We start from the raw sequence: 23,907 nt of genomic DNA, 5'->3' as shown, positions 1-23,907 counted from the left end.
ATTGAAATCTGTTGTTTGTGATTGAAATTACATTGGAGTGTGAGTGGTATATAATCAAAATTATGCCTAATACCTTTACCAACGATCTTATGGGTAAGAGTGCAGCACTTTGGTGCCGTGCAGTCTGCTTAACACTTGGTATGTTTATACTTATCAAGTGGTAATGAAGTGGCAGGCCTGGTGCCTCTGCCTGGCCCCAGAGTGGTGAATATCATCTTCAGAGCGTGCATATTGAAATCCGGAATGAGACTTGTAAGTTCAAGCTTGTACAGTGTCTGTCAACGAACTAAGCAATGTAGTGCATTTACATAACCATTTGATCAGGTGACATAAGGAATGATGTGATAATGTAAATATTCTGTGGCAGTAAAGTGTATATCAGTGAATCAGCAAATTAAAGAAAGTATGAGTCATTCATGACAAACTGACAAATGACAAATTAAACAACATTCATGTGGGGGTTGAACACACCACACTAAGGGGAAAATGGCAGCTGACATTCAGGTATGTTTATCTTAAAACTGACCAACCTACAGCATTTCAGTTTCAACTCAGTGCATCCAAAAACAGGAGGAGTTTAATTATTAAATTCAGATTGTATTGGTCGCTCATTGTTAACCAATTTCAGTTAATTAAATTCAGATTGTATTGTCGCTCATTGTTAACCAATGAGCGACAATACAATCTGTACAATATACCGTATTTAATATAATAAAAGGTAATTGTTTCAATTTTATTTGTATTTTGAGATTGGCAGGGATTAAAACATTGGCAACCATTATAAAACAGCCTGGAGCAAAATTAAATTAAGTTAATAATTAAAGATTTTAAAGGGTCAGACCACTTTATTTAATGAGATGTTTTTCTTAACAATAAAAAGAAAAATATCAAACTTGGCTCTTTTTCTTTTTTTAAGAGGAAAAGTGTCTGTGATTTACTGTGTTACTCCAATATGTAATGACAGCTGTTGTCCCATTTCTTACATATTTTTTTATCATTCTCTTTGCTGACAACATAACATGAATGTCATTTAATTAGGTGAGTGAGGTTTGTTTCCTTCATTATTAAGATAACTGACATCATATCAGTCTGCAGCTCTTGTCAAAAACCAAGGCAGTGCAGTGCTTTAACTTAATGCTGTGAAATTACAGGTAGATATTTTAACTGTTAAGTAGTTGTTGTTTTTTTCAGTTAAACAATTATTTTAGTTTTGAAGCAATTATAGCTCTCCCTAAATGTCTGTGCTATTGCTCGTTTCTTGATATGCCAAAACCTGCAGTTTATTTCATTGAACAATGCAAACCTATTTCTAAAATAGGATTTCAGTGAGTAGAGACAGAGCGACCGCACACTGTCACTTCCTTTCATTCGTTTAATCGATCATATTTACAAACAGTCTGAAGTGCAGTAAATCTAAAATATAATCCATATCTACTGTACATTGCATTTTGGTTTGCAAATCGTTTACAGAAGTATGAAACTACTACTGTAAAATAACATTTCTTAAAAATCAAGAACAAAAAGACCACAGTTATCATGGAACAGAATGAGGAAAATGGAAAAACAAAAACTTTTCAGTGACCACAGGCCTTTGGGCTTTGTGCATCTATTCATCAAGTCACAGCTCACATTTCTCCAGGTTAATACTCATTGTCTTGCCAACACTGCAGACAGCTCGTATATAGATCACAAGTATCGGGGATGGGGGAGGAAAAAACAAAACAAACCAAAACCTATGATTTGGAGTGCAAAACCGCGTTTGGCAGAGTACTGAAGCCCACCATTTACATTTATACAGATATGCACATTCTTCCCTCTGTATATATTGTATTCTACTCATGTGTTTTCTTTTGTACATCGTTCACTTTATACTCATCTGGCTCTTAAAAAGAGAAATCAAAGAGAAACTTGCCTCTTCACACAACTTACCTCATACTGCAAAACAAATGTGTCATAGTTTAACATCAGCACAGCACAGAGTTTAGATACATTTCCTATTGTTCAAAAGCAGAGTTTCCAACATAATCAGGTTTCCAAAATACAGGGGAGTGTATGGACTCTATCCCATCAGTCCTTCAAATTAAAAGTCCTACAGATAAAACATCCAACAATGCACAACCTTACATATACATGTCCCTTTACAATTGGGTAATGAAAACATGACAGGTATTGTTTGATAGTAGTTCTGAGAAAAATTGAATATGTGATAACAGGCAGGTTTACAGAGGCTTGCATGAGTTGTGAGATTTCGGTGAAATCGTAAACAGTTGAACCTTTTCTGGTGCCAGTGTGAATGAAGTATTTTATATCAGAAAGCAATACATTTTTAGCTTAAAATTATTATTTGCTAGTCGTTACGCAATCTCCTCAAAAATCCGAATAGTGTAACTGCATTCTCAAAAATGATTTGGTAAGCATAGGTAGAGTGACAGTCTTTCTTTTGATAATGATCCAAAAGGACTGATGAAAATAATTTTTAAAAAGAAGGTTTTATTTGGTAGCTGTAAAAATTTGGATCAATCTGTGATTATCCTTCATTTCCAATATGTCCGTCACCATCACAGGACAGAAACCAACAGATTAAGTCCTTGTACCTCAGCATCTCCCTCACATGATCATGAGACAGGCGTGGGACTACATACCTTGAATACTTTACAGCGATCGAATGTAAAAAGACTTGCATTTGGAGGGAGTACAGGCTTATAAATTCTCACACTATATATCCAGCTGTGGCTGCAGTGATCAGTCACTGGCCACAGTGAATGGAGAAAGAGGCCCTTTGAGCCCTATTGGGTACATTATGTCGAGATACAGATGCAGGCGGGCGATAGATGCCCACACACTGATCTGCACACACAGGCACACTCTGATGTGTGTATATGCGCACACACACAAATTAAATTGCTTGTGTGCATGCTTGCACACACTTATACATGTGCATACAGGGACACATACACATGGACAAACTATTGATTCTACGGAGTCTCTCCTCATCTTTTCCTCTGCAAAGTTAGATATGTTTGCCGATGCAGTGTGCAGAGAAATCAATAAGTTTACAGAGTCTTCACCTTGAAAAGGCTTCCTCTGGCTTCAGTTAGTCCCCACAACCAGTAGGTCCAGTCCAGTCCAGTCCAGCCCAGAGGAGTGGTCTTATCAACTTAAGGCAGGTTAGGTGGTAGCTATGTGGCAGGGTTGGAGAGTCCATTCATTCATGTTTCCCATCCAGTTACACGCTCTATTCAATCGTCTATTCTCCCATCAAGGCTCCTCTCAATAGGGCTTGGTCCACTCAGTATTGGGAGGGCTCCTGGGACTACAGTTTCCCATTGAGCACGATGAGTTGGATGCAGCAGAGTGTCCCTCCCAGAACATGGCGTCACTGGGCTTAGGGGGACTTGGGAAGGACCTTGAGCTCTCATCCAGGGAAGCTTGGTTCAGGGGAGGAGGGGGCAGGATGACAGAGCAGGCATTGCTCCCACCCAGAGCCTCTTCTGAGCAGCTCTGCGAGGGCCAGCGCCCGTTGAACCAGCAGTCCTCCTTCAGACTGTCCGGAAGCAGGGCGCCTGGCGGGCCACTGACAGGAGGGCAGGGGCGCCCAGAGCACGAGGGGAGTGGGGGGGCACTAGGGGGACGAGGCACTGGTGCCCGAGTAACTGGGTGGTTGTTTTTTTCTACATCATCCAGGCATTGGACTGGAACTGTAGAGGCAGCTAGAGACAGAGAAAGTGGTGAGAGACAGAGTGGAAGCCAGAGAGTGAAAGGAAAACAAATGTGGCATGTGGTTGTTACAAAATAGTCAGATGAAAACTGGATCACAGGGTGTAAACACGTTGATTTAGGTTTATAGAAATAAAAGTGGCAACATCATTCAAATCTTGCTTTAAAACTGTTTCACTATTGTCTCTTTTCATAATTGCAATAATTTCCTGAATCAAATTTCCTCATATAATAACATAGTTGCACACAACCTTAACACTCTACAGAGCAACCACACACAACTGGTTTGAGTATTAAAAACTGTGAATTACCAAACTCTGACAATGAATGCCTTCAGATTTATTCTTTGATCCCATATTTCCTGATTTAACTCAGACAAATGATTAGTTTTTCTACATGAAAATTAGCTTTTCAATATCTTCCTCTGTAAAGTACAATTTTTCATATCGGGCACAGAGTTCAATTTCAGTGCGCTTAAACTGGAACTGTTGGATTATGGATGTGACACCGACAAACAAGAGAAGGTATGAATTAATTATCATTTTATTGTTGATAATTGGCATTAATCTAACTACTGTATGTCAGAAATGGGTTTTAATTTCTGTCAAATCTTTCCTACTTCTGATAAACTGTGAGAAATATGTGAAAATTGTTATGTTATTTGAACTCTATTAGTCTGTAGTCTGTAAAATCCATGTGGTAGCGTAGATGAAACCATCAACTCTTTCCTCCAACAGCTAAATAACTAGGCCCGTTTTACTGTTTTGCACCATGATCACACCTGTGTACTTATTTCTGCACTTATTTACATGTGGATTAAGCTTAGGTTCCTAAAGAGATACAAATCTAAGGTGTGTTCAACACCTTAGATCTCAGACTAGATAATAGGCCTTACAGTGTAAAAAAACAGAGAAGTGAAAGTAAAATTTCACACTGTGCAGCAGGGCACATATTGTACACCTAAACCTCCGCACCATGTAAATATCCAAAAATAATCATACAAACACGCACCACAACAAAATCTAATCAGACAAACATCTATGCATGAACTAAGCCACACAAATCAAATGTCCTAATCTCACACACACATCATTGCCTTGCCATCAAATCATCATCTTGAGTGAATAATAAAGTTTAAATGAGAGTATCTCCTCTCGCTTTTTCCCCCTACCACTCTCCATCCCCTCACATTTATCCATCCATCCCTCCCTGCTACTCTTCCATGAGAGGGTCTCCTGAGTCCAGGATTTGAATAAAAGTGATTCCAAAGGAGGAACATTAGAAGAATACAGATGCACAATATGACTGAATAAATACATAGCCCCCCCTCCTCCTCTTCCCCTCACCCCTTTCTTTGCCACTCTCGCTTTTCTTATTCCTCTCGATCTGCCTCATCTAAGTTACAGGATTACCCTCTTATTCATTGGAATAAATAGGCCAAGATTTATTTTCTTGCCATATTTCGTTCTAATTTTCACCTCCTGGTCTCCTCTTCTGACACTCTGAGGGAATCGACAACAGATGTAATCTCTTCCAGGGTAGAATACATCATCAGAGAGGGAGGATAGACCATTTCATGTCGTCTTTTATCAAAGTGTTTGAGCACTAAGATAGTATCTGCAGTCGTATCGCACCCTTATAAAAATTGTAACAAGGAGCAGCGGGAGAAAACTTCGCAGTAAGTAGTACTTCGTAAGAAAGACTTCCCTCAAGTGAAAAGAGGCAGTAGTAACTCCCTCCTTTCATTTGAGGTTAGCCACATTAGTTCCTGTCTATAGAGCAACAAAAAAGAAAAAAGGAACATTACAATTACAGGAATATTTTTTTAAACAAAAAAATTATGTTTTTTCAACACAAATGTATAAAAAATGGAAATAATATATAACAAAATATGGGATAATGATACACACACACACACAGTAAAAAAAAAAAAATATATATATATATGTGAAGTGAAAAAGATTTTTTTTAAAATGTGTGAGTTTAGCCTGGGCTGTAAAACACGATTTGTGCTTGTATTGGTCTGAAAGATGCAAGAAACCCCTAAACAAAGATTTCAGACCTGCGCTCACTACATCTGAGCAGCAACTGTGAGAAATGACTATAGGAGGCTATAGGGGATAAAGGCTGTTCCCTGAGCTGGGGGGCTGAAGAGGTGTGAAATGGCAGCAGGGGATGAGTGCATGGTGGGCTATACACCACACACACAGACACACACAAACATACAAACTCACACACAGGCTAGGAAGATAAATATTGTTGAAACTATTGTCTCTGTATCGTGCCTTACCTTGTCTTGTCTCGCTGATCAATGGCCTGAGCCTCCTGATCAGGCCTGTTTGGTGCTTCAGCTCTGAATGGAGGCGAGTGACCTCACAGCGCAAAGCCTGGCACATCTGCTGCATGCTCCTCTCACTGTGCAGATCAACACAATGTCTGATTTTAACATCATATCATCATTAAGATAATAAATAAATAAATACATTTCAGCTTTTCTATACAGCCTCTCTCGTTACAATGTCCAACTGTCAGACAGGATCTTGTGTGATGGGAAAATAAGCTGGGTGTAGTGTACCTTCCTATTGCTGGAGGTAATCCTTAAACTTAGCAGGTGTTAAATTTCTACTTTTTGTTCAAATTCCAAGACATAAAACTGTCACGTAACACATGAATTTAGATATATAATCACAGAAGCCTCATCTATGTGCCAGTTTACCAAAAATCCTGGAGAAGCTTGTTAATAGCGTGCTGTCTTTGTGATTACTTAAACTCTGCAATATGGTTTGTTATTTAATTGCCACTAGCTATACAAACACGTTTCACAGGTGATGAGCATATTCACCTCACAGCACAAGTTTTATGTACTATGGTACATTTAGGCTATATTTGACTTTCGAATGGAAAAACACATTATTCGCTACATTAACAATGATGTGATTTTGACACTAAGGGCAGTCTGTGTTGATGCTAAACTTCACAGTACTATCAAATGTATTACAATGTGGTAGGTTTGCTGAGGGCAGCAACACCTACAAACTGCCCTATCCACACCTTTTGGTAAAGATGCAAAATCTCATCAACACTTTGGTGTCTTAACTTCAAACACCAGCATTAAACAATAAAAAGCACGAAAAGTAAAAGTGTGAGGAAAAACTAAAGCTTTTTGTGCTGTTAAAAATTAACACCTGAAAACTGCTGACACAAGAAACAATTCGAATGCGCCACAAACAGAACTGTCTTCATAAAATGTAAGTCAGTGCTAATTTACAGGAGATTATTCTACTGAAAAAGTCGGTTGAGGGTGATTTCATATGGCACGGAGGTTTCACACACTGGAATGCCAATTTACACTATTTCTAATGGACACAAGTATTTAGCTGGTCTCAGTCATGTCTAAGGTTCAGTTACTTCTGTAGATACAGATTAAAAATGTATAAAGCTGCACCTTCCTCTAGTGGCCAAAGAGAGGAACTACACACCAGCAGAGTGCATAGTATGATGGTGAAGTCAATATTACAGCACACCTGACCCATCACACCTGTCTCTCACATGCTTAACTTTTGATTTTCATCTTCTTGCTTCTTGGACTTTTTTGGTTAGTAATTAATGTTCTAAAGGGCCGTTCTGGTGTTTTATCTTAGCCAGAGTAGATAACTGAAAGTCAGGTAGTGAACTGGAAGTCACTCTTTCATTACATTCATGAGCACTCTACCTTGCGATATACTTTGTGTCACAGGTCGCGTCCATGTCTGGTCCATTATGGCCTTGGGGTTCCTCCTAAAAAAGTCAAATAATGCAAAACAATTGAGCGATGAGGTGTCTGAAGTTGTTTTGAAGTATTTCCTTGTTTTTTGTTTTTTAAATCATGACATAACTCAGGATTCTTCTGCTCCCCTTCAAGACATACTCCTTTTTGTCTTTTCTTTCATTCTTTCTTCCCCTTCCCACCTTTTCCTCACTAGTCTGTTCCTCGGTGTCACTTTGTCTCTCTCTGCCCTAACACCTCTCCTCTACTGTCTCCCGCTTCCTTCTTGTTATACCACATCTCTCCAAGTCTACTGTTTTTCAGTGCTGTTTCCTCTGGCTCTTCCTCCCTCACCCCGTCATTTCTCTCTCATTCTTTTTCCTTTTTTTCTCTCTCTCCAGCTTTCTCTTCCCACCTTTACTTACCCCACTTCTCTCCATCAGTCTGCTGTTTTCCAGTGTCACTCTCTCCAGCTCCTCCTGAAGTTTGTGGATCTTTACTTCACTGACCCTGTCCACCTGCCAGTAGTCCTGTGGGCTGTTCAAGCTCTTCATCACTGCACACACACGATAAAAAAAGTTAAAAAAGTCACAGTTGATGGGTGAATTAATTTCTGATTTTTTTTTGCATAACTTTTGATTTGAAATTGTTGAGTACTACTGTCCTCCATTCATCGTCATCACTGAGAGATTAATAAAGAGATTCACATATTTAAAAGCATATTTCTAAATTGCCCTAGTATCATCAGGGAACCAGTGTTTTTAAGTGCACTGTAAGCCATTTGTAAATAATATCCTCACAGAGGAATGCCCTGGAGTCTATTCCTTTTGGCTCAGTATTTCGAATCTTCTTTCACGTTTAATTCAGACAAATATACCTTGTTTACCACATATATTGCTTTTGAATGATGACACCCCTCTGAATGTATAATTTCTTAAGAAGAGAGTACTGTTTGCAGGTTTAACTGCTGCTAAAAAGATGGAAACCACCACATGTTTTAAATGTGTATCTGTGGAAATTATCATTTTATGAAATTTTGTCACTAGAAATCTCCAGTGCCCGTGCCCAAAAGGCAAAGCTAGAAGCTATATATAACCTAGAAGCGGCAGCTGAGAATGTCAAAGCGTTGTTTTGATGGGCTTGCGTGTTTTGTTTTTGTTTTTTTTGTTTTGTTTTTCTCTGTTTCATGAATACGTCTGCTATGTACTGTTGATAATTATTGATATGTAACTATTTATTTATTTTCGTTTGTTTGTTGTCAAAACAAAAAAAAAAAAAAAAAAATCCTCACAGAGAGACAGACAAGGAACTTTTCACAGAGAGTGCAACGATTGGTAGTGTAATGAATCTGAGAGCAGAGTGACATGCAGCACCCAAGGCCTTGAGGGTGGTAATAGCAGCATGTCTATATATTGCATCACCATAATCCAGAACAGAAAGAAATACAGGTTCAACAATATTTGTCTACTGTACATGGGAGAGCAGGTTCTATTTCCACAAATGAGGCCGAGTTTGATCTGCAGCTTTGTACAAGATTTAGCACAAAATATATGTTGTTATTGGATTAGCGTTTTACATTAAGAATATCAGAGATATAGATCAATAAAAAAAACAAAAAACAAAACAAAACATGGTTTTACACAGTGGTAGCAGAGGTAAAAAAAATCAATCAAATTTTGAAGCAAAAATATAGAAATACTATCATCAAAATGTGTGTGCTGTCGACTAAACAATAATATAGCAATAAAAACACATTTTCTGTGTAAAGATATAGGCTACCTAGTGGAGTAATGACGTTCTGAGGAGAGAACAAAGTCACCTTCTGCATGTGTTGTAATATGAGCTTCTCTATTTTTTGTGTTGGTAGCCAGGCTGTGGTGTGCGCATGTTAGTGCATGTGAGTCCCTCTGTGTGTTTATGAGGACACAGGCATCAGAGCCAGTACTGGTCTAGCTTTACACAAATGGAGAAACATATGAACTGCTAAAGTTTCCAGTTTGACACAACTTCTCGTCTCTTGGTGGCTACATGACATCACATGTCTGCTTCACCAAGAGACTGGTTAGAATAGGAATGATACTGTTAGCTAACCTGCTGTCACCGTCACTAAGAATTTGTTTGGCAAATGTTGCTTTTGCTAGTTGGCCTACTGCCAGCATTTCTGAGGCGCGTATGATGGCATCGCTAGAATGAGCCGGTGGTTGCAGCAGGATTGATTGTGTTGTGTACACAGAGGAACTTTATTCACTTTTGCTTCTCGTTTGTATTAGTGGCTGCTTTCATTCGGCTTTAGGGAGCTGTGACTGACGAAGCACTTTTTTGGTTTGAGATGCTGGTCTAGTGCGACATCTAGTGGCAGTGACAATCAGTTACAGAACCTTTAAGTACCACTTAGATCGATTCACTGGTGTATTTTGTTGAAGGTACTTGTTACATGTTTTGACTTTTAGTGACCGGTTTTGGGAAAACACCAGTATTTAAGGAACACAAGTCAATTTAAAGTTTAAAATACAATAACTCCCTCCCTAAAAAACTAATATCTCAAAACTTTACTTGAAGTTACTTTTGTACCTAGTTACAGGCTGTATGTCATAATAAAATTACGCAGACCAGATGTTTTTCTTCATGTTCAATACCTTACAAATCTAAAATTTGCTTCCAAACACAAACAGACACTCAAGTGAAACAAAAGTAGAGTACAGCACAGGATTGTTTTTTGTCAGCGCCTGAAACAAATTTCATTCTTTCTGCTGAGTGCTGCTCTGTTATACAGAATAGAAAGCAGGCCAGTGTGCTCTACCTGTACCTTGGCTGGTCTCCATCTCTGTCCGCAGCTGAAGCAGCTCCAACTCTTTGGCCTGGAGCTGCTCCGTCAGCAACCTCTCACTCTCACTCTTCTCCTTTTTCTGACAGAGAAAGAGAGGAGACAGTGATGGAGAGGGAGAGAGAAGAGAGAGTCAGCACTTATACCGGTGCAGGAAACCCATCCTCAAAGGTAAGTTCAGTGTGGCTGTGCTACATTAGTATAATTATACCATACGCTTGGTAGTTCTGCTTTTACTACAGCAGAAGAAAACATAGTTACAACAATTCCTCTCTTTACTCTACTTAGATTTAAAAATGTGTTGTTTTCAGGTCTTCCAACACACATGATCACTACACCAGGCTCTGGTGTCAGTTGGAGGAAGGTTCAAGTTTCGGTCTACGTACCAGTTTGTTAAGCTCCATCTGCAGGTCTTCCTTCTCTATATAGATACCTCGGTAAGCACTGAAAGCCTTGTTCACATACTGGGGACCCTCTGAAGGAGGTGCATCTGGCCTGAAGAGCTACAGTAGTGACAGATAAAAACACAATGAGAAGACAAGAGAGGAACTGAGATCAATTTTACTGAATTCAAATATCTGTGGTAGGAAGTTACTTTCCTCCCACCACATCCTATCTTGATGGGCCCAAATGCTACAACAGATAAAACCAAAACTGATAGAGAGAGGCTTTCCTGCCCACATATTGTGCAGCGTTTTTCGCTTTAGCCCACCAACTGTATTAAGACTCTTCCTGTTTACATACTGTAGCTCTCTATGTATTGTGCTGCTTCTATAATTTTTTCGATCCAATTCTAAGAGCCCTTTCCTCTAATGTGTGGGGCTCCAACATATTGTTTGGCAGTGCCACGCTTTTCCAGAACTCCTCTCCGTTTTTAGACAGAGCAGATTTATTCCTCATTGTTTTATAGCTTTAACTATAGGCCAACAATATTAATGATGCTGGCATACAGACTTTCCCAGAGGCAGTATTTTGCAGTGTGGTATTGAATGTACTGACTTTTTCCCAAACTTTCTCTGAGCATTTTCTATTTGTCTATAATTCTGACATCACGGGAAATGAAAAAGAAAACTGATTTCATTCATCTCTGTCTTCAGCTAAACCTTTCTAAACCATGCACCCTGGCTGTGTGACCATCTGGATTAGAAGCAGTATGTTCTTTTACTTAACTCTCCCCAAGCTATTATGTCTTCCTTCTACCTTCCTATTGCCTCTCTGCCACTATATCTACTTCCTGCCCATTTACAACTATACCTTATCCTCCAGCTGCTTAACCCTCTTCCTTAGCAACGTATTCTCCCGCTCCGTGTCTCTCAGCCTCTTCTTGATGTCCTCATAGGCTGTGACCAGGGCGAAGTGGGACGCAACAGATTCGTCGCCGGCACACACCGATACAGGGCTCTCGCCAGCTGCGGTGTAGGCTGTCTCATGCTTGAGAATACAGATGTCATCATCCACTGCCAGGGGCTCCATGCCTGCACAGGCCTACTCTGTAGCAGATAGAAGACCTGAGAGATACATGAAGAGTTTTATTGGCAAGTGTTTGTTTGTTTTTTAGCAAAGCAAAAGGCAAACCAATTGCTGTTGACTGAAATTAAGTAGCATTTGTTGTATTAACCTTGTTGATAGAACTTTTGTAAAACAGTCTTATCACATAGTATGTACATTTATGTGGACAGAGCATATCTATCTTAGGCGGTCTGTAGCACCTTTGTTCCGCATGTCCAACAGATCACACAATTTCCCGGTGTTGTAATTTTATATGGTTTGTTTACACTTTATGAGGTTCAATGGTTGCTGCCTCTGCTCTTTATTTGCTTACTAAGGGTTAGGGTTTGATCCTCTATTTTTTCCATACACAATAATGCTGTGAAATATATAGTGAATTGCTTCCTGTGTGCAAAAGAAATGTTGAAATGGGCTACTGGAGGTAAAATGTAGCAATGTTTGCGGCTGTAAGGTTTTTTCTCAAATAAAAAAAGAGGATTGGACTTATAAAAATTATATTATATCTATGTTATAAACCCAGCATAAGAGTATAGTAGTGTAATATATTTTTTTCCAGAATAAATCTCTGGAAAAAATACAGTTTACATGTTTCACTGTTGTTAATGTTATATTTAACCAGTTTATAGCTTTTTGCTGTCATATTTTTTTTTCAGTTTTTACTGTAAAATGTACTGACATTTTTGTTATAGTGTAAGCAATACGGTAATTATATCAGTCCAACTAAAGTATTTGCTCTAAACTCGACACACCTGTTTGTAGCAGAGCCGGTGCAGCCAACGCTACGGATGATGTCAGCATGCAATGATGCAGCAAACACCGAGCAGCCAAGTTTTTAATACAGATGGCCCGAAGCTCTTAGACAAATAACTAAGTTTTAGCAGACTGCCTCACCGGGTTTTTAGATCCGTGTCATGGACATGAACCAATGAAAAACAAAACACCGCTGACCGACATGGACGAGAGAGAAAGCAGCCTGAATATGAAAGTGAACAGAGCACAAGTGCACAAAAACGAAAGTGAACAAGTACCCAAAACAAGACACGAAGAGAAACGTCATTCCGTTACACTTCCTTAGATTAATCTGGTGAGATCATAACCACTGTCAGGACAATGTTATTATTAAAGAGACCAAATATTGTTGTACAAAGTGGTGAGAGGGAAAGCAGCTATAACCGAGATGTAAACAATCAATGAATCTCGTTTGTATACGATGCTAACGTTGTGGTGTTAGCTTCCATGAGCTCTGTTGACAGCCGACAAAACCCACTGATAGGCAGCCTTACAGTGGGATACACAATGAAAAAAACACAGTAGGTACACCATGACCTAGACAGTCGTAAAGTCATTATCAATAGCTAACATGACGGTGTTAAAAAAAAAAAAGATCGATCTGTTGTGATGATAACATTTAGCTAGCGGTTAGCTAACGTCTCTGGCTATATGTGGCTAGGTGAAGTAAAAAGCAGTCGATTATTTTGCAACTCTCGACTCTTACCAACCGTGTTAAACGCTGTCCTCAATAAGGTGTCCGTCGGCCGGACAGGATCATATCATTTATTCTTTGACGAAAGAAGACCTGAGGGTTTTTTTTGCAGACAAACAAAGAGACGAGGCTTGAACATTCACACCGTGTCAGAACTGACAGGTGAGGAAACAAAAACTTCCGGGAGTCACTTGACTGCTGAAGTCCTTTCAAAATAAAAGCCCGTTGTGATCTGAAGTGTAGTAGGGCATTCAAAAATAGGAAATGTATTTAGAGTAGGGTCAAAGGGAGTCCTAAAGTATACATATATCAATAACATAAGGTTGATAGATAGAAATGATTTAATTTTCCTTTTTTATGTGTGTATTTTTATTTATTTTTAACTGTTCCATAGTTTAGTAGGTAGTAGTAATGATCACTAGTGGGTTGCTTGCTAACAGCCAGAAACACAACAAAAGAAGATTACGTTACTGTAATAGCCAGTCCGGCAACTGAGTGACAGATTCATAGCCTCTAGCGAAGACGTTTGGTTTTCTTAACACAATAACTGTAGAGGTAAATCCGACCAAGGCTACGACTAAATGAGTGGGCGTGGGAGGAAAAGTATCGGCACACTTGATTCCCACAGCTAGAGGAGCCAAAGGACACGAAGAGGCCAGTAAGTACAGACAAAAATAATCAGGAACAGGAAATTCAACTAACTTCCCCCGAACAACCTTTCGACTTTTTTGTTCAGCCGTTTAGAAATAAATTAAAGCAACATTTATCTTTCACCACACAGTATTTTCCTCACTGTCTACAAAACGTAAATAATTACTGTAATGATTGAGCACAGGAAACCCATATTTTCCATTCATCTGCGACATTAAGTCATTAGCATGGATCTAAGGCCATCCATGGAACTTACTTTAGCTAGTTTGTTAGTATTAGCTAAATAAGCTAGCTATTAAAAAAAACCCGTCGCTAAAATAGATTAAAAATACCATACTTTCTGACCAACCTTCATCTGAATAACTCTAAGTTTTGTCTTAATTAAGGTATGTAGGTATTTTAAAAGTGAGATGAATGGAAAACTAAACTAACAGGCTTAATTAGGCTACTTGACTGAACACGTGTGTTGGCTAATTTTTTTATTCACCTGCGACATTTCCCCCCCATTTAGCTTTAAGCTAGCTAAAATTAGCTAAAGAAGCTAAACTAGTTTAAATATCGCTGTTTCTTTATTTATTTTGTTGGTAAACTTTATCATACAAACCTAACTTATTGGATGTTTGTTTCACTGCTCTTGTACCTAGATCAAGGTATGTAGTTACCGGTATTTGAAATATGACATGAATTTTAGTAAATGATAATGATATAAATCTAGACGCACCCTAGCGGCAGCAAATATATTTGCTATACATTTTAATGGTATAGTCTGGCTTGTCAGGCTATTATAGGCTATATGACAAATATCTATGTTTAACTTTCTGAGCATTTTTCAGCCACACAGTGTGAGGTTTTATTCTTCTGAAATGATTGATGATTGATTGATAGGCATTGAATCTCAAAACAACTGCAACTGGAAATCCTGAGAGGAAGTGCATTGTGTGCAGTGTGTTCCTGATGGTATTTAAGCACACAAGACTTTCTCTCACTGAATCTAAATATTTGTGAAAGAGTCACTACTAAAATATTCAAATGGATATCTTTAGTTAGTAAAACAACAGCTAGGTTTATTTGATCTGCTTAAAGAGAAATGTATCTACAGTACCCTCCTCTAGTCTGTTGGAATAGTTAATCAACACATTATAATGCTAGTGGTAAATAATTAATAATATATTTGTAAGCCTGACATTTACCAGCAGTCAGTGCCTGTGCTGAGTGTGTAAACTTTGCCAACATCTCGGCATAATACATCTTAACTCATTGAGTGCCGCGCTCCTTTCCAAAGTTTTAGTCAAGTGTACCGGCAAATTAGACCATATTTGACTTTTTATTTTAGAGCCATAGTGTATTCTATATTATTGCCACCAACACATACTGTAGCTCATTTGAAAGGTTTAACTTTATCCTTCAAATGGCCACAAACCGTTTGTTTCTACGTGCCTCCGTTCCTGAGAAAAGTCAAGCTAAACATGGCTGGGTTTCACCAAAATCCCTCCTTTTTTTCTAGAAAAGGAGATAGAGCGTCTTTTATGAAAGGTGCTCTGTTTGTGTCTGTCGCTCTTCAGACACTCGCATTTCTGGATCAAAGGGCTCGTATAAGATAAATATACACAACAATTGTTGTTCTATTCACAAAACCACCATCGGGGGCGGGGGGGGCGCCACTAAACAGCAATAACACAGACGCACCGTGCCGTGTCACAGCCTCTCGCCGCGGAACGTGAGGCTCTGCCGGCCACAGCGGCTCGCGAACACCGGTCCCGCCGGTGGTCGCGGTCCGGCTGTGGTACGGGTCGGTGGTGCCGGTCTGCTTTGGCCCAGAGACCATCAGATTTTACCGCGGGAGGACTTTGGGGAGGACACGGTGTTGCTCCAGATGAAGACCGGGCGGGACAGTGGGCTGAGAGCTTCCTGGTTCAGCTCCCAGCTGCTGCAGCCTCGCAGGTGAGAGCGGAGCAGCTGCGGCGCAGCTGCGCTGCATCTGCATGCAGAACTCCGTTTGCAGAAGCTGAGTTATGATAAAAACTTCCAGATCATGAGCTGTCATGTGACTTTGATCGTCATCTATTTCAGTTCTCCTCGTCGTAGAGTCCCCAAATTTACATATAATGTGTATTAAAGTGTCTATTTTCATAATTTAAAAAAAAAGCAAAAAACGAAAAATTTCGTTTTTGGCACTCAACGCATGGGAACGAAAAACGAGAAATTACGTGGTTGGCACTCAATGAGTTAAATGGGGTCATCTGAACAATTATTAAAGTTTAACAGAGAGCAGATAACAAAATCGAGTGTGCCAACAGCACAAAGCATAATATTGCCACATTTAAAGTATCACCAGCTGTTTCCTAATTTTTTACATTTTAATCATTTAAGGAGGGCAGCAGTCAAAAGTCTGGCTTACAAACCCCCTGCTTTGGTGATGGAGGGCGCTGCACAGACCAGTGGCATGACGTCTGCGGAGAATCCTGACATCTCAATTTCCATGACTCGTGAATGTAAGCCTGAACGTTTATATTAGTAAAATTAAAGTTCTGTTTTCTACCCACTTCTCTGTAAATTTGACATACACCTGTTCTGTCAGACATTAAATATACTTGTCAGTTGCAGTAAAAAGCTTTTTTTTTTTATTGCTTTGCAAATATTTATCAAGTTTTATCCTGATTTAAGACTAATGTTGGAATCAGTGACCTAAAATTATTGTTTAAAGCAGATATCAGTGGAATGTTTTTGTTAATATAAGTCCTAAATAGTCCTATTTTCCGTCAGCAATCACTTACATGAAGTATTTCAGCCTAAACACGAGTCTCTCCGTCACTCTGCTCTGCTGTAACCCGAGGAGAAAATTTTCCTTGTGGGATACAAGTGTTATCCAATGAGGGGAGAGAACGGCATGAAGGGCTGTGTGTGCAGCCAAGGGATGCGCGTGAATGTGGTGACGTAGCACGAGGACCAATTGATGCCTGACAAGGGCGGGGGCTGCTAACTCATGGTGCGTTCAAGGAAACTCGTACTTTGTGTTTTTCCTTCCTGTGAAGTCATACCAGTTCGATCTGGTACGAGTTCACGGGTCGGAAGTTACGAGTGGCCGTTATAGGGAACTTTCACAGACAACAGGACGGTAAAAACACGAGCTACGGGTTACCTGGAACGCTACCAAGTCGTAGTTGTGACTTGAAGCTGTAACTTACGGTTTCAAAAGCCTGCCTTGAACACAACATTAGCCGAAACGGCCGTGCCGCTGTTATCTGCTTTAACATTGACAAACGTACATTTCTTTCCTGGAGTACAGTTAATTGTAGTGGTTTCTTCTTGAGTTTTACATGGGCATACTTTTCAACCAAGAGGCTGTTGTGTTCATGTATTTATGTTTTTGCATTTATATAATTTGACTGTGTCACCCCTACATGTGTGGTGGAGTGCTACATAATACAAATAAGAAATTGTTTGTAAAAGAAGAAGTGTTGTGGATGGTAGAGGTGATGACTACCATCAGGTTAATTTATGTTGCTTTTATTACAGTGTTGTCGATGGCTCAGCAGCTGCTGAGAGACATAGAGGAGCTGCTGGACTGCTGTACGTTAACAGACCCCTCCAACGTGCGACGCCGCAGAAGGGTAATTGCACTGGCAAGGTGGCAAATATTAGGCCGAACACCAGCATAACCATGTGACTGTGTGACATTTACCTCAGTCATTCCCATACATTAAACAAGTATTTTTGTTGGTCAGATCTTAAAGCAGAAGTAAGCGATCCGGTCGTTTTGGCTAACTTTCTGTCAGCCGATGGAGTTAGCAGTCCCCGCCCTCGTCCCTACGTCACCACATTCACGCGCATCCCTTGGCTGCACACACAGAGAGGACCGCCCCTTTATGCCGTTCTCTCTCCTCATTGGATAAAGGTTGTAGGATACAAGGAAAGTTTTCTCCTCGGCTTACAGCAGAGCAGAGTGACTGACAGACCCGTGTTTCAGACCAAACACTCTATATAAGTGGTTGCTGTCGGAAGATATAACTATTTAAGACTTATATTAACACAAACATTCCGCTTACTTCTGCTTTAACCAAACTATACACAACAACACATACAATATACAACTTATGCTCTTACATTATGTGCATCAGAGAGGTGTATTTGTTTAATTCATTTCTGTCTTTGAAGCACATTTTGAAGCTATTGCATTCATTCAATACTTACGTCAGAGGTTTTCAGGTGACATGAATCCCACAGTTGCATAGCAACAGTTTATTTGCTCTCTCAGCAGTAAAACACTAGCTATGTATGTAAACTGAATAGCCATTGATTTAATTTTTTGTTGATGCAGTCGCTACTTGAGTACTTTACCTTTTAATTGTTCCTGTGCACACTAAGCTGAGCCTCTCTACATCTTCCACATGGTCGTCCATCAAATCAATCAGGGGACAAACAAACTGTGAGCATTAATCTTCCAGACCTATTTCCTATATGCCAGAAGAGGCCAACAAATAAATAAAACTTTTTACACAAGTTTTCTGTAGAATGAGAAAAATCCTATTTGCTTTTCAGAATTGCTTTCAGTGCACAGCGGTGTGTTATGTCAGACTTTTGATTCACAGCAACCCTGATAGCTGTGTCTATTTCATCTGCACTTGTTGTCATATTTGTTATGATTGTGGCTGTGGCCCAGTTAGATGACATTCCCAACGTCAATCACTACCAAGGTTGTGATTGGCTCAGTTCTTTCTGCCACTGGAAAAACAGCCATTCATGAAAGGGCTTTGAATCTCTCAACAAAATCGTAGATGTAGGAACTTATCCAGAGGTCTGGAACCAGACTGGCAACATACTAAGTGAGGACTAATTTTCAAGGTATTTCCATCAACAAGCTTACAAGGACATATACACACAAAAACTCAAAGCAAACCCTTGCGTGCATTGTTCTACTTTCTGCATACCATGCATAGTGTGGTTGTCTGATCTCCATGTTATTGTGACAGGTTCAGCTGCCATCTGCAACCAGCATAAAGGAGGACGGAGAGGCCCTGATCATAGATGGTCTCAGGTTTGAGAGTGCAGTCAGCAGGGAGGAGCTGAGGAAGCTGAGTTCAAAGGCCGGTGCAGGAGGACGCAAGGGTGACACATGAGTGATGGCTACCTTGGCGGCTTTATCGCATAAGGTCGACGGGTCAGAATACTGGCAGCAGGTAACAATGACAGAGAGACAGACAGAGAGCCAACAAACAACATGATTTAAAATGATGGGAGAAAGACTAACAATTGACATGTGAAGCTCCTTACCAGAGAGACAAAGCAGTATGACACAATGTCGTAAGGTGGATTTAAGCCAGTTTTAGATAAATGTTCCTATTGTTTCTAAATGTTTATGACTATGAAAGTTTAATGTCCTATGAGTTACTGGTTCATTGTTGGTTCATTTTATCTTCAAGAACATTCTTCTTTAGGCTTTTTTTTTTAAAGTTCCCATATTTGGAACAATACTTAGAACATGGACATGTGGTTTAAGCTTTGGATTTATGATTACACTATACACCATGAGGAAATATTTTAGGTTAGAATTACTTTCTAGTGCAGATTAATAGTGTTGCTTTTGCATTAGGTCTTTTGTGTTAGTCTGTTCCAGTGAGGATTGTACGTTTTTGCAGTTGCAGTAGAGCTATATGAATTGAGTATTAACACGATGACATTCAATGTAGTTGTGCTTTGTTTTATTGTACTTAGCTGCTGCCTTTAACTATAGTGTGGGTTATGTACACACATTTGGCCTGTATACAACAACACACTGTATGTTAGATGGCTCTCTCTTTGATTACAGAGCTGTTTGACTATTCAGTGTCCTTCCTGTTTGTACCAAACTGTAGATCATCTTGCTTCCTTAAAAGCACCTCCAGTGCTCTCATTATAGCTAACTTTTGCAGTCCACCGTGCTTTTTAGTGCAGTTGGGTTGAAGAAAAATGGTATAATAAATAAAAATGGCAGTGCTATACTTGTATATCCGAAGGTCCACAAGAAATCTTAAAATCCCATAATTGAATAACCTTTCGTCAAGACCTTTAGAGTTCATAAATACAGTTTACTGCATGGGAGGATGATTATGACAGCGCAATCTCTAAAATGTGTTTCTATTTCTCAGTCCCTCAGTCTACCATTTAGAAGTGTTTCCTGGTAGGTCCATTATTTACTTTCTTGTAAAATCCCTGTGAACGTCGAGGGGTGTTTCTGTGCTGCTGTAGCCCGTTACAAAGTAAAGTACCCCAGCAATAGCCAGTTTGTTAACTTAATTTATAAATAGCACCCTTAATTTGTTAAAATAGAATTAAATGAATAAACCTCTTTTGTGAATTAATTGTTAAATATCTCTTCGATGGTGAAAATGAGACATAGAAATCATCCTCATCCTGCCTCACCATATAACACCCTGCGTTAAGTGGGGAAGCACTGAAGGCTGTTTGGTTCTCAAATGAACAAACAAGATCTGCCAGTAGATGAACAAGTGTCAGAGCATCAATGTAACCAATTAACAAACTCTCAATTACAATGTCTGCTGAACGATTAAGCCCAGAAGTTTACCAAACGTTAACATACCAAACAAGACTGACATAATGTATGCAAATAAGGTCATTATTATGCATGTGCTAGTTCAGTGCCCAAATTAAGTGCTTGTTCGGAGCACTCTGGATGTGTTTGCATGCGTGAGCTCTATGACAACATATTACAGACATAATGGTCACTTGAAAAATCTAATTAGTTTTACATTTGGCTGTAAGCTATAGTAGTCACTGGAACGCAAATACAGCTTGAATTAAATTTAGTAACTATTCAAAGCCGTAGCAGAAAGAAATACCTCTGTGTTTTAAAGAATCAAGGCAAGGGTTTTATGATAAATTGTTTGGATTTATAATACGCAGACGCACTCACACTGTGTACACAAACACAAGCATCTTGTAATCAGGACAAGTGGAAGAAAAAGTGGTAGAAAAGCTTCGGCAGATGCTGAATTAGTAATGACAGAAGTTGCAGATTGACTGTGTTGATTGTCATGTTTTTGTCCTAAAGTGCTCAATGAATTATTTATGTTACAGCCCATGTAATTAGATGTTGATGGGAAAAGACTGGAATTGGGAAACTCAAGCACTTTCTGTTCTTTGGAAATGATTAATCAGACGCTTGGTCTTTAATCATTTTTGACAATTTTAGGCCTTTGAACCCTTCAAGCTGAGATGGGTGCGGTGGCCACCTCTTCACAGCAGCTTATGACAGATTGACACTGCTGTATTGGGTGATATTTTCTGGTTTATGATTGCAGTTGTGGTTTGTTTGGTTGATCCTCTCATGCCTGTTTTTGATATAAACATCTGCTGCCAATAAATCTGAACTGATGGAGCCGAGAGTCCTGAGGCACCAGCACATGCATGCTGTGATCATTTTCTACCAGAGGAGGGTGCTGTTTCTTTGTAATTGTACTTCCTGCATCTGGTGCTTGTGCACCAGGCACTCAAGTGATTATAATGGATAACAGCGAGACATTCAAAAGCATATGAAACTTAGTCAAGAGGAGATGTGAGGCTGAAGGTTGGACGCCTACCCGGTTGTCTCTTATGGTCTTGTAAATCCTTGAGTTAGACCCTTATGAAATTAGTGGAGAATATAGACGTACAGAATATACTCTCCTTTGTCTCTTGGCAAAGTAGAACATATTCTCTCCTTATTAATCACCAGTAAGACGTGTATGGATGGTGGGGGTCACTGTATACCCTCTGTGATCCCTTTTTCTGCAATATAACACCCCATCAACTACCACTGCACTACTGCAGTTAAAGTTAAGATCAATGATGCCAGTGGTACAGTCATATATCACACTGCTGTCTCAGAGTTGTTTCACACTGCTGAACTAAACTGCACCAACACAAATTACACCCACAGACGACGTGACCCCAGCACTTCTCTCTCTCCTTCCCCTCTCTCTCACTGTTTTTAAAAACACTCGGGAAGTTTGACAGCTGTGAATTGCATGTGGTGAAGACTTATCGCCTATCAGTTGTGTGTCAAGCTGCAGTGGGAAGAATGGTGTTGTAGATTTTTGTTAGGGTGGATAGGAGTGGTGTGCTTTTGTACCCTTGATTTTGAAAAACATATTGAGATGCGAAAATGGCTCGACTAAACACCGCATCAAGCGTTTGTGCCTTGAACAAAATGTTTAGCCTCAGAACACGGTTTGGATGTACAGTTCATGAGCATTATTGGCAACCCACATATTGTGCTTCAGAGCTGTTGTGTAGTAAAGTGCACTCTTCTGTTTACTGATTCATTATAGACCCTGAAACTGTGCCATATAATCGGGAACTGGCCTTCTTTAGACAGCACAGAGGTCAGCCATATCCAAGGCCCCGCTATGTGTTTCAGTACAGCAGAGGGCATCCCTGTAGACTGAATGAGCAGAGCTGCAGCAGGGCATCCAAGGCCCTTTCTTTGTTTTTGCTGAGCCAATTAGAGAGAGATAGCATCTGCTGTGAAAGAAGAACAATGGCTTGTTCACTGTTATGTTTGAGACCATGAGCGTAAGTGTGTGTGTGTGTATGTGTAAATAGTTTGCGTGTGTGTGTGTATCTGTAGGCAAGTTACTGATTATGCATATGTGTGTGTGTTAGCCACAGTATATGAGCATGTGGAGTATGTGTGCTGAATTGTAATAAGAGAGAGAGGAGTATATACAGCAGTAGAGAGAAACAAAAAAACAACTGCTTACAAAGACAGACAGCATATGGCTTCATCTACAGTGATTTTCTCAAACCTCACACTTACAAACGTACACAAATCACCACAGGGGCAAATATAAATGCCTGCATTCGTGCACCAAGGCACATACAATACTTGTAATTACCACTGTTGACTGACAGCCTGGCTTCTACACAATTAGTTTGTGTCCTCTCTCCAACTTCTGTGAAACTTTTTGTCAGGAAGTGCTGTGATGATTTCACAGTGGGCCATAACACTCCATCTCTCCAAAGGACCTGGAGGTCATTAACCCCTACCTGCTGCTGTCTGGAGCTGTGCAGAGTTTGATGACTCTTCTTTTCTAGCTAAGGAAGGAAAACAGAGAGGTGTGTGTGTGTGTGTGTGTGTTTAGCAGAGCTAGCTAGCACCCCTGGTTTGGCCAGCCGGCTCCACCATATGGCCACATTTATCATGTATCGCGCTGTTCATTAAGACTGCCCTTGCTGGCTGCAGACGCGCTGCTGGGGGCCTCAAGCTCACCTCAGAAAGGCTGTGGACGACTGACCGCAGTCCACTGTAATTTTGGGTGTGAATGCTGCAAAATTATATACAGCTGAACACCATTAATCAAAGCTCATGTTGAATCAAGGGAAAATACTGATTCAATTCACTTTGAAATGTATTGTGTTTAATTGAAATACAATAGTTTCTTGTATCCAAATAGCCTGTGTGTTAAAGCTTTGAGAGGACGAGAATATCAGTTGTGTGGGGATGGTCTCACACAGTGAACTGTTCTTCATGCCGTGTGACATGTTTTTGTTACATAACATAACGACATCTTAGCAGTTTTACGGAAGTCTGCCCTTGGAGTTAATCATTGAAGAAAGATTGTGTTTTATAATAATAAAAAAAAAAGATGTGATGATTATAATACAGATATTTATTACACATATTATATTAATGACTGTTACATTCATCAACTCATCTTCTTACTTTGCAGTGATTAGTTAACTTGATTGATGAATTGTAAAATGTACATACATGTATCTCCAAGGCGTGAGAAATTTTCACTGGTAGCAGAGACAATGATCAACAGTCTTTACTAAAACAACATACTGTAGTGTGTCAAGATTTGGTCTGTAGTGGTAACACTTTTTATTCCTAAGAAGCACATGAAAAGCTTGTCTACCTTGAAACATGACATTTCTTGTTACATAAAGGAGACGGGAAATTTACATTTTAGACGTGATGTATTAATCAAGTGCAAATAG

General features: G+C 39.7%; 2 protein-coding genes across 5 annotated transcripts; one reads left to right on the top strand and one right to left on the bottom strand.

Moving 5' to 3' along the window:
• Nucleotides 1–1,358: 1,358 nt before the first annotated feature.
• azi2 (5-azacytidine induced 2) lies at nucleotides 1,359–13,467 on the bottom strand. 4 transcript variants are annotated; one of them, XM_085802559.1, is made up of 8 exons: nucleotides 13,291–13,467; nucleotides 11,541–11,794; nucleotides 10,673–10,789; nucleotides 10,263–10,368; nucleotides 7,888–8,018; nucleotides 7,430–7,494; nucleotides 6,008–6,132; nucleotides 1,359–3,710 (listed from the first exon to the last, which is right to left on the bottom strand). In XM_085802559.1, the coding sequence occupies exons 2-8, from the start codon at nucleotides 11,757–11,759 to the stop codon at nucleotides 3,271–3,273; spliced, it is 1,203 nt and encodes a 400-aa protein (XP_085658685.1). In that variant the 5' UTR covers nucleotides 11,760–11,794; nucleotides 13,291–13,467; the 3' UTR covers nucleotides 1,359–3,270. The 4 variants fall into 4 exon arrangements, with proteins under 4 accessions (XP_085658685.1, XP_085658687.1, XP_085658686.1 ...); XM_085802561.1 differs by having other exon boundaries at nucleotides 10,269–10,368; XM_085802560.1 differs by having other exon boundaries at nucleotides 10,269–10,368; nucleotides 13,295–13,467.
• An 805-nt stretch (nucleotides 13,468–14,272) lies between these two features.
• Nucleotides 14,273–21,311, top strand: LOC146972389 (uncharacterized). The gene is made up of 4 exons (XM_085803358.1): nucleotides 14,273–14,315; nucleotides 16,300–16,421; nucleotides 17,446–17,540; nucleotides 18,900–21,311. The coding sequence occupies exons 2-4, from the start codon at nucleotides 16,346–16,348 to the stop codon at nucleotides 19,044–19,046; spliced, it is 318 nt and encodes a 105-aa protein (XP_085659484.1). The 5' UTR covers nucleotides 14,273–14,315; nucleotides 16,300–16,345; the 3' UTR covers nucleotides 19,047–21,311.
• Nucleotides 21,312–23,907: the final 2,596 nt, after the last annotated feature.

Source organism: Trachurus japonicus, chromosome 16 (assembly GCF_045865225.1).
Source record: "Trachurus japonicus isolate A0001 chromosome 16, Traja_1.0".
NCBI classification, from domain to species: domain Eukaryota; kingdom Metazoa; phylum Chordata; class Actinopteri; order Carangiformes; family Carangidae; genus Trachurus; species Trachurus japonicus.
This window is presented reverse-complemented; position numbering and strand designations above follow the sequence as displayed.

What these genes read in the sequence shown, in the direction of transcription:
- LOC146972389 (XM_085803358.1), top strand. Translation starts at nt 16,346, where the DNA reads ATGGAGGGCGCTGCACAGACCAGTGGCATGACGTCTGCGGAGAATCCT. An exon ending in AATTTCCATGACTCGTGAAT is followed by an intron (nt 16,422 to 17,445) that starts GTAAGCCTGAAC and finishes CTTTTATTACAG; the next exon opens with TGTTGTCGATGGCTCAGCAG. An exon ending in ACGTGCGACGCCGCAGAAGG is followed by an intron (nt 17,541 to 18,899) that starts GTAATTGCACTG and finishes TTATTGTGACAG; the next exon opens with GTTCAGCTGCCATCTGCAAC.
- azi2 (XM_085802559.1), bottom strand. Translation starts at nt 11,759, where the DNA reads ATGGAGCCCCTGGCAGTGGATGATGACATCTGTATTCTCAAGCATGAG. An exon ending in GACTGATGGAGAGAAGTGGG is followed by an intron (nt 7,495 to 7,887) that starts GTAAGTAAAGGT and finishes TGACTTTTTTAG; the next exon opens with GAGGAACCCCAAGGCCATAA. An exon ending in GATCAGCGAGACAAGACAAG is followed by an intron (nt 3,711 to 6,007) that starts GTAAGGCACGAT and finishes CTCTGTCTCTAG; the next exon opens with CTGCCTCTACAGTTCCAGTC.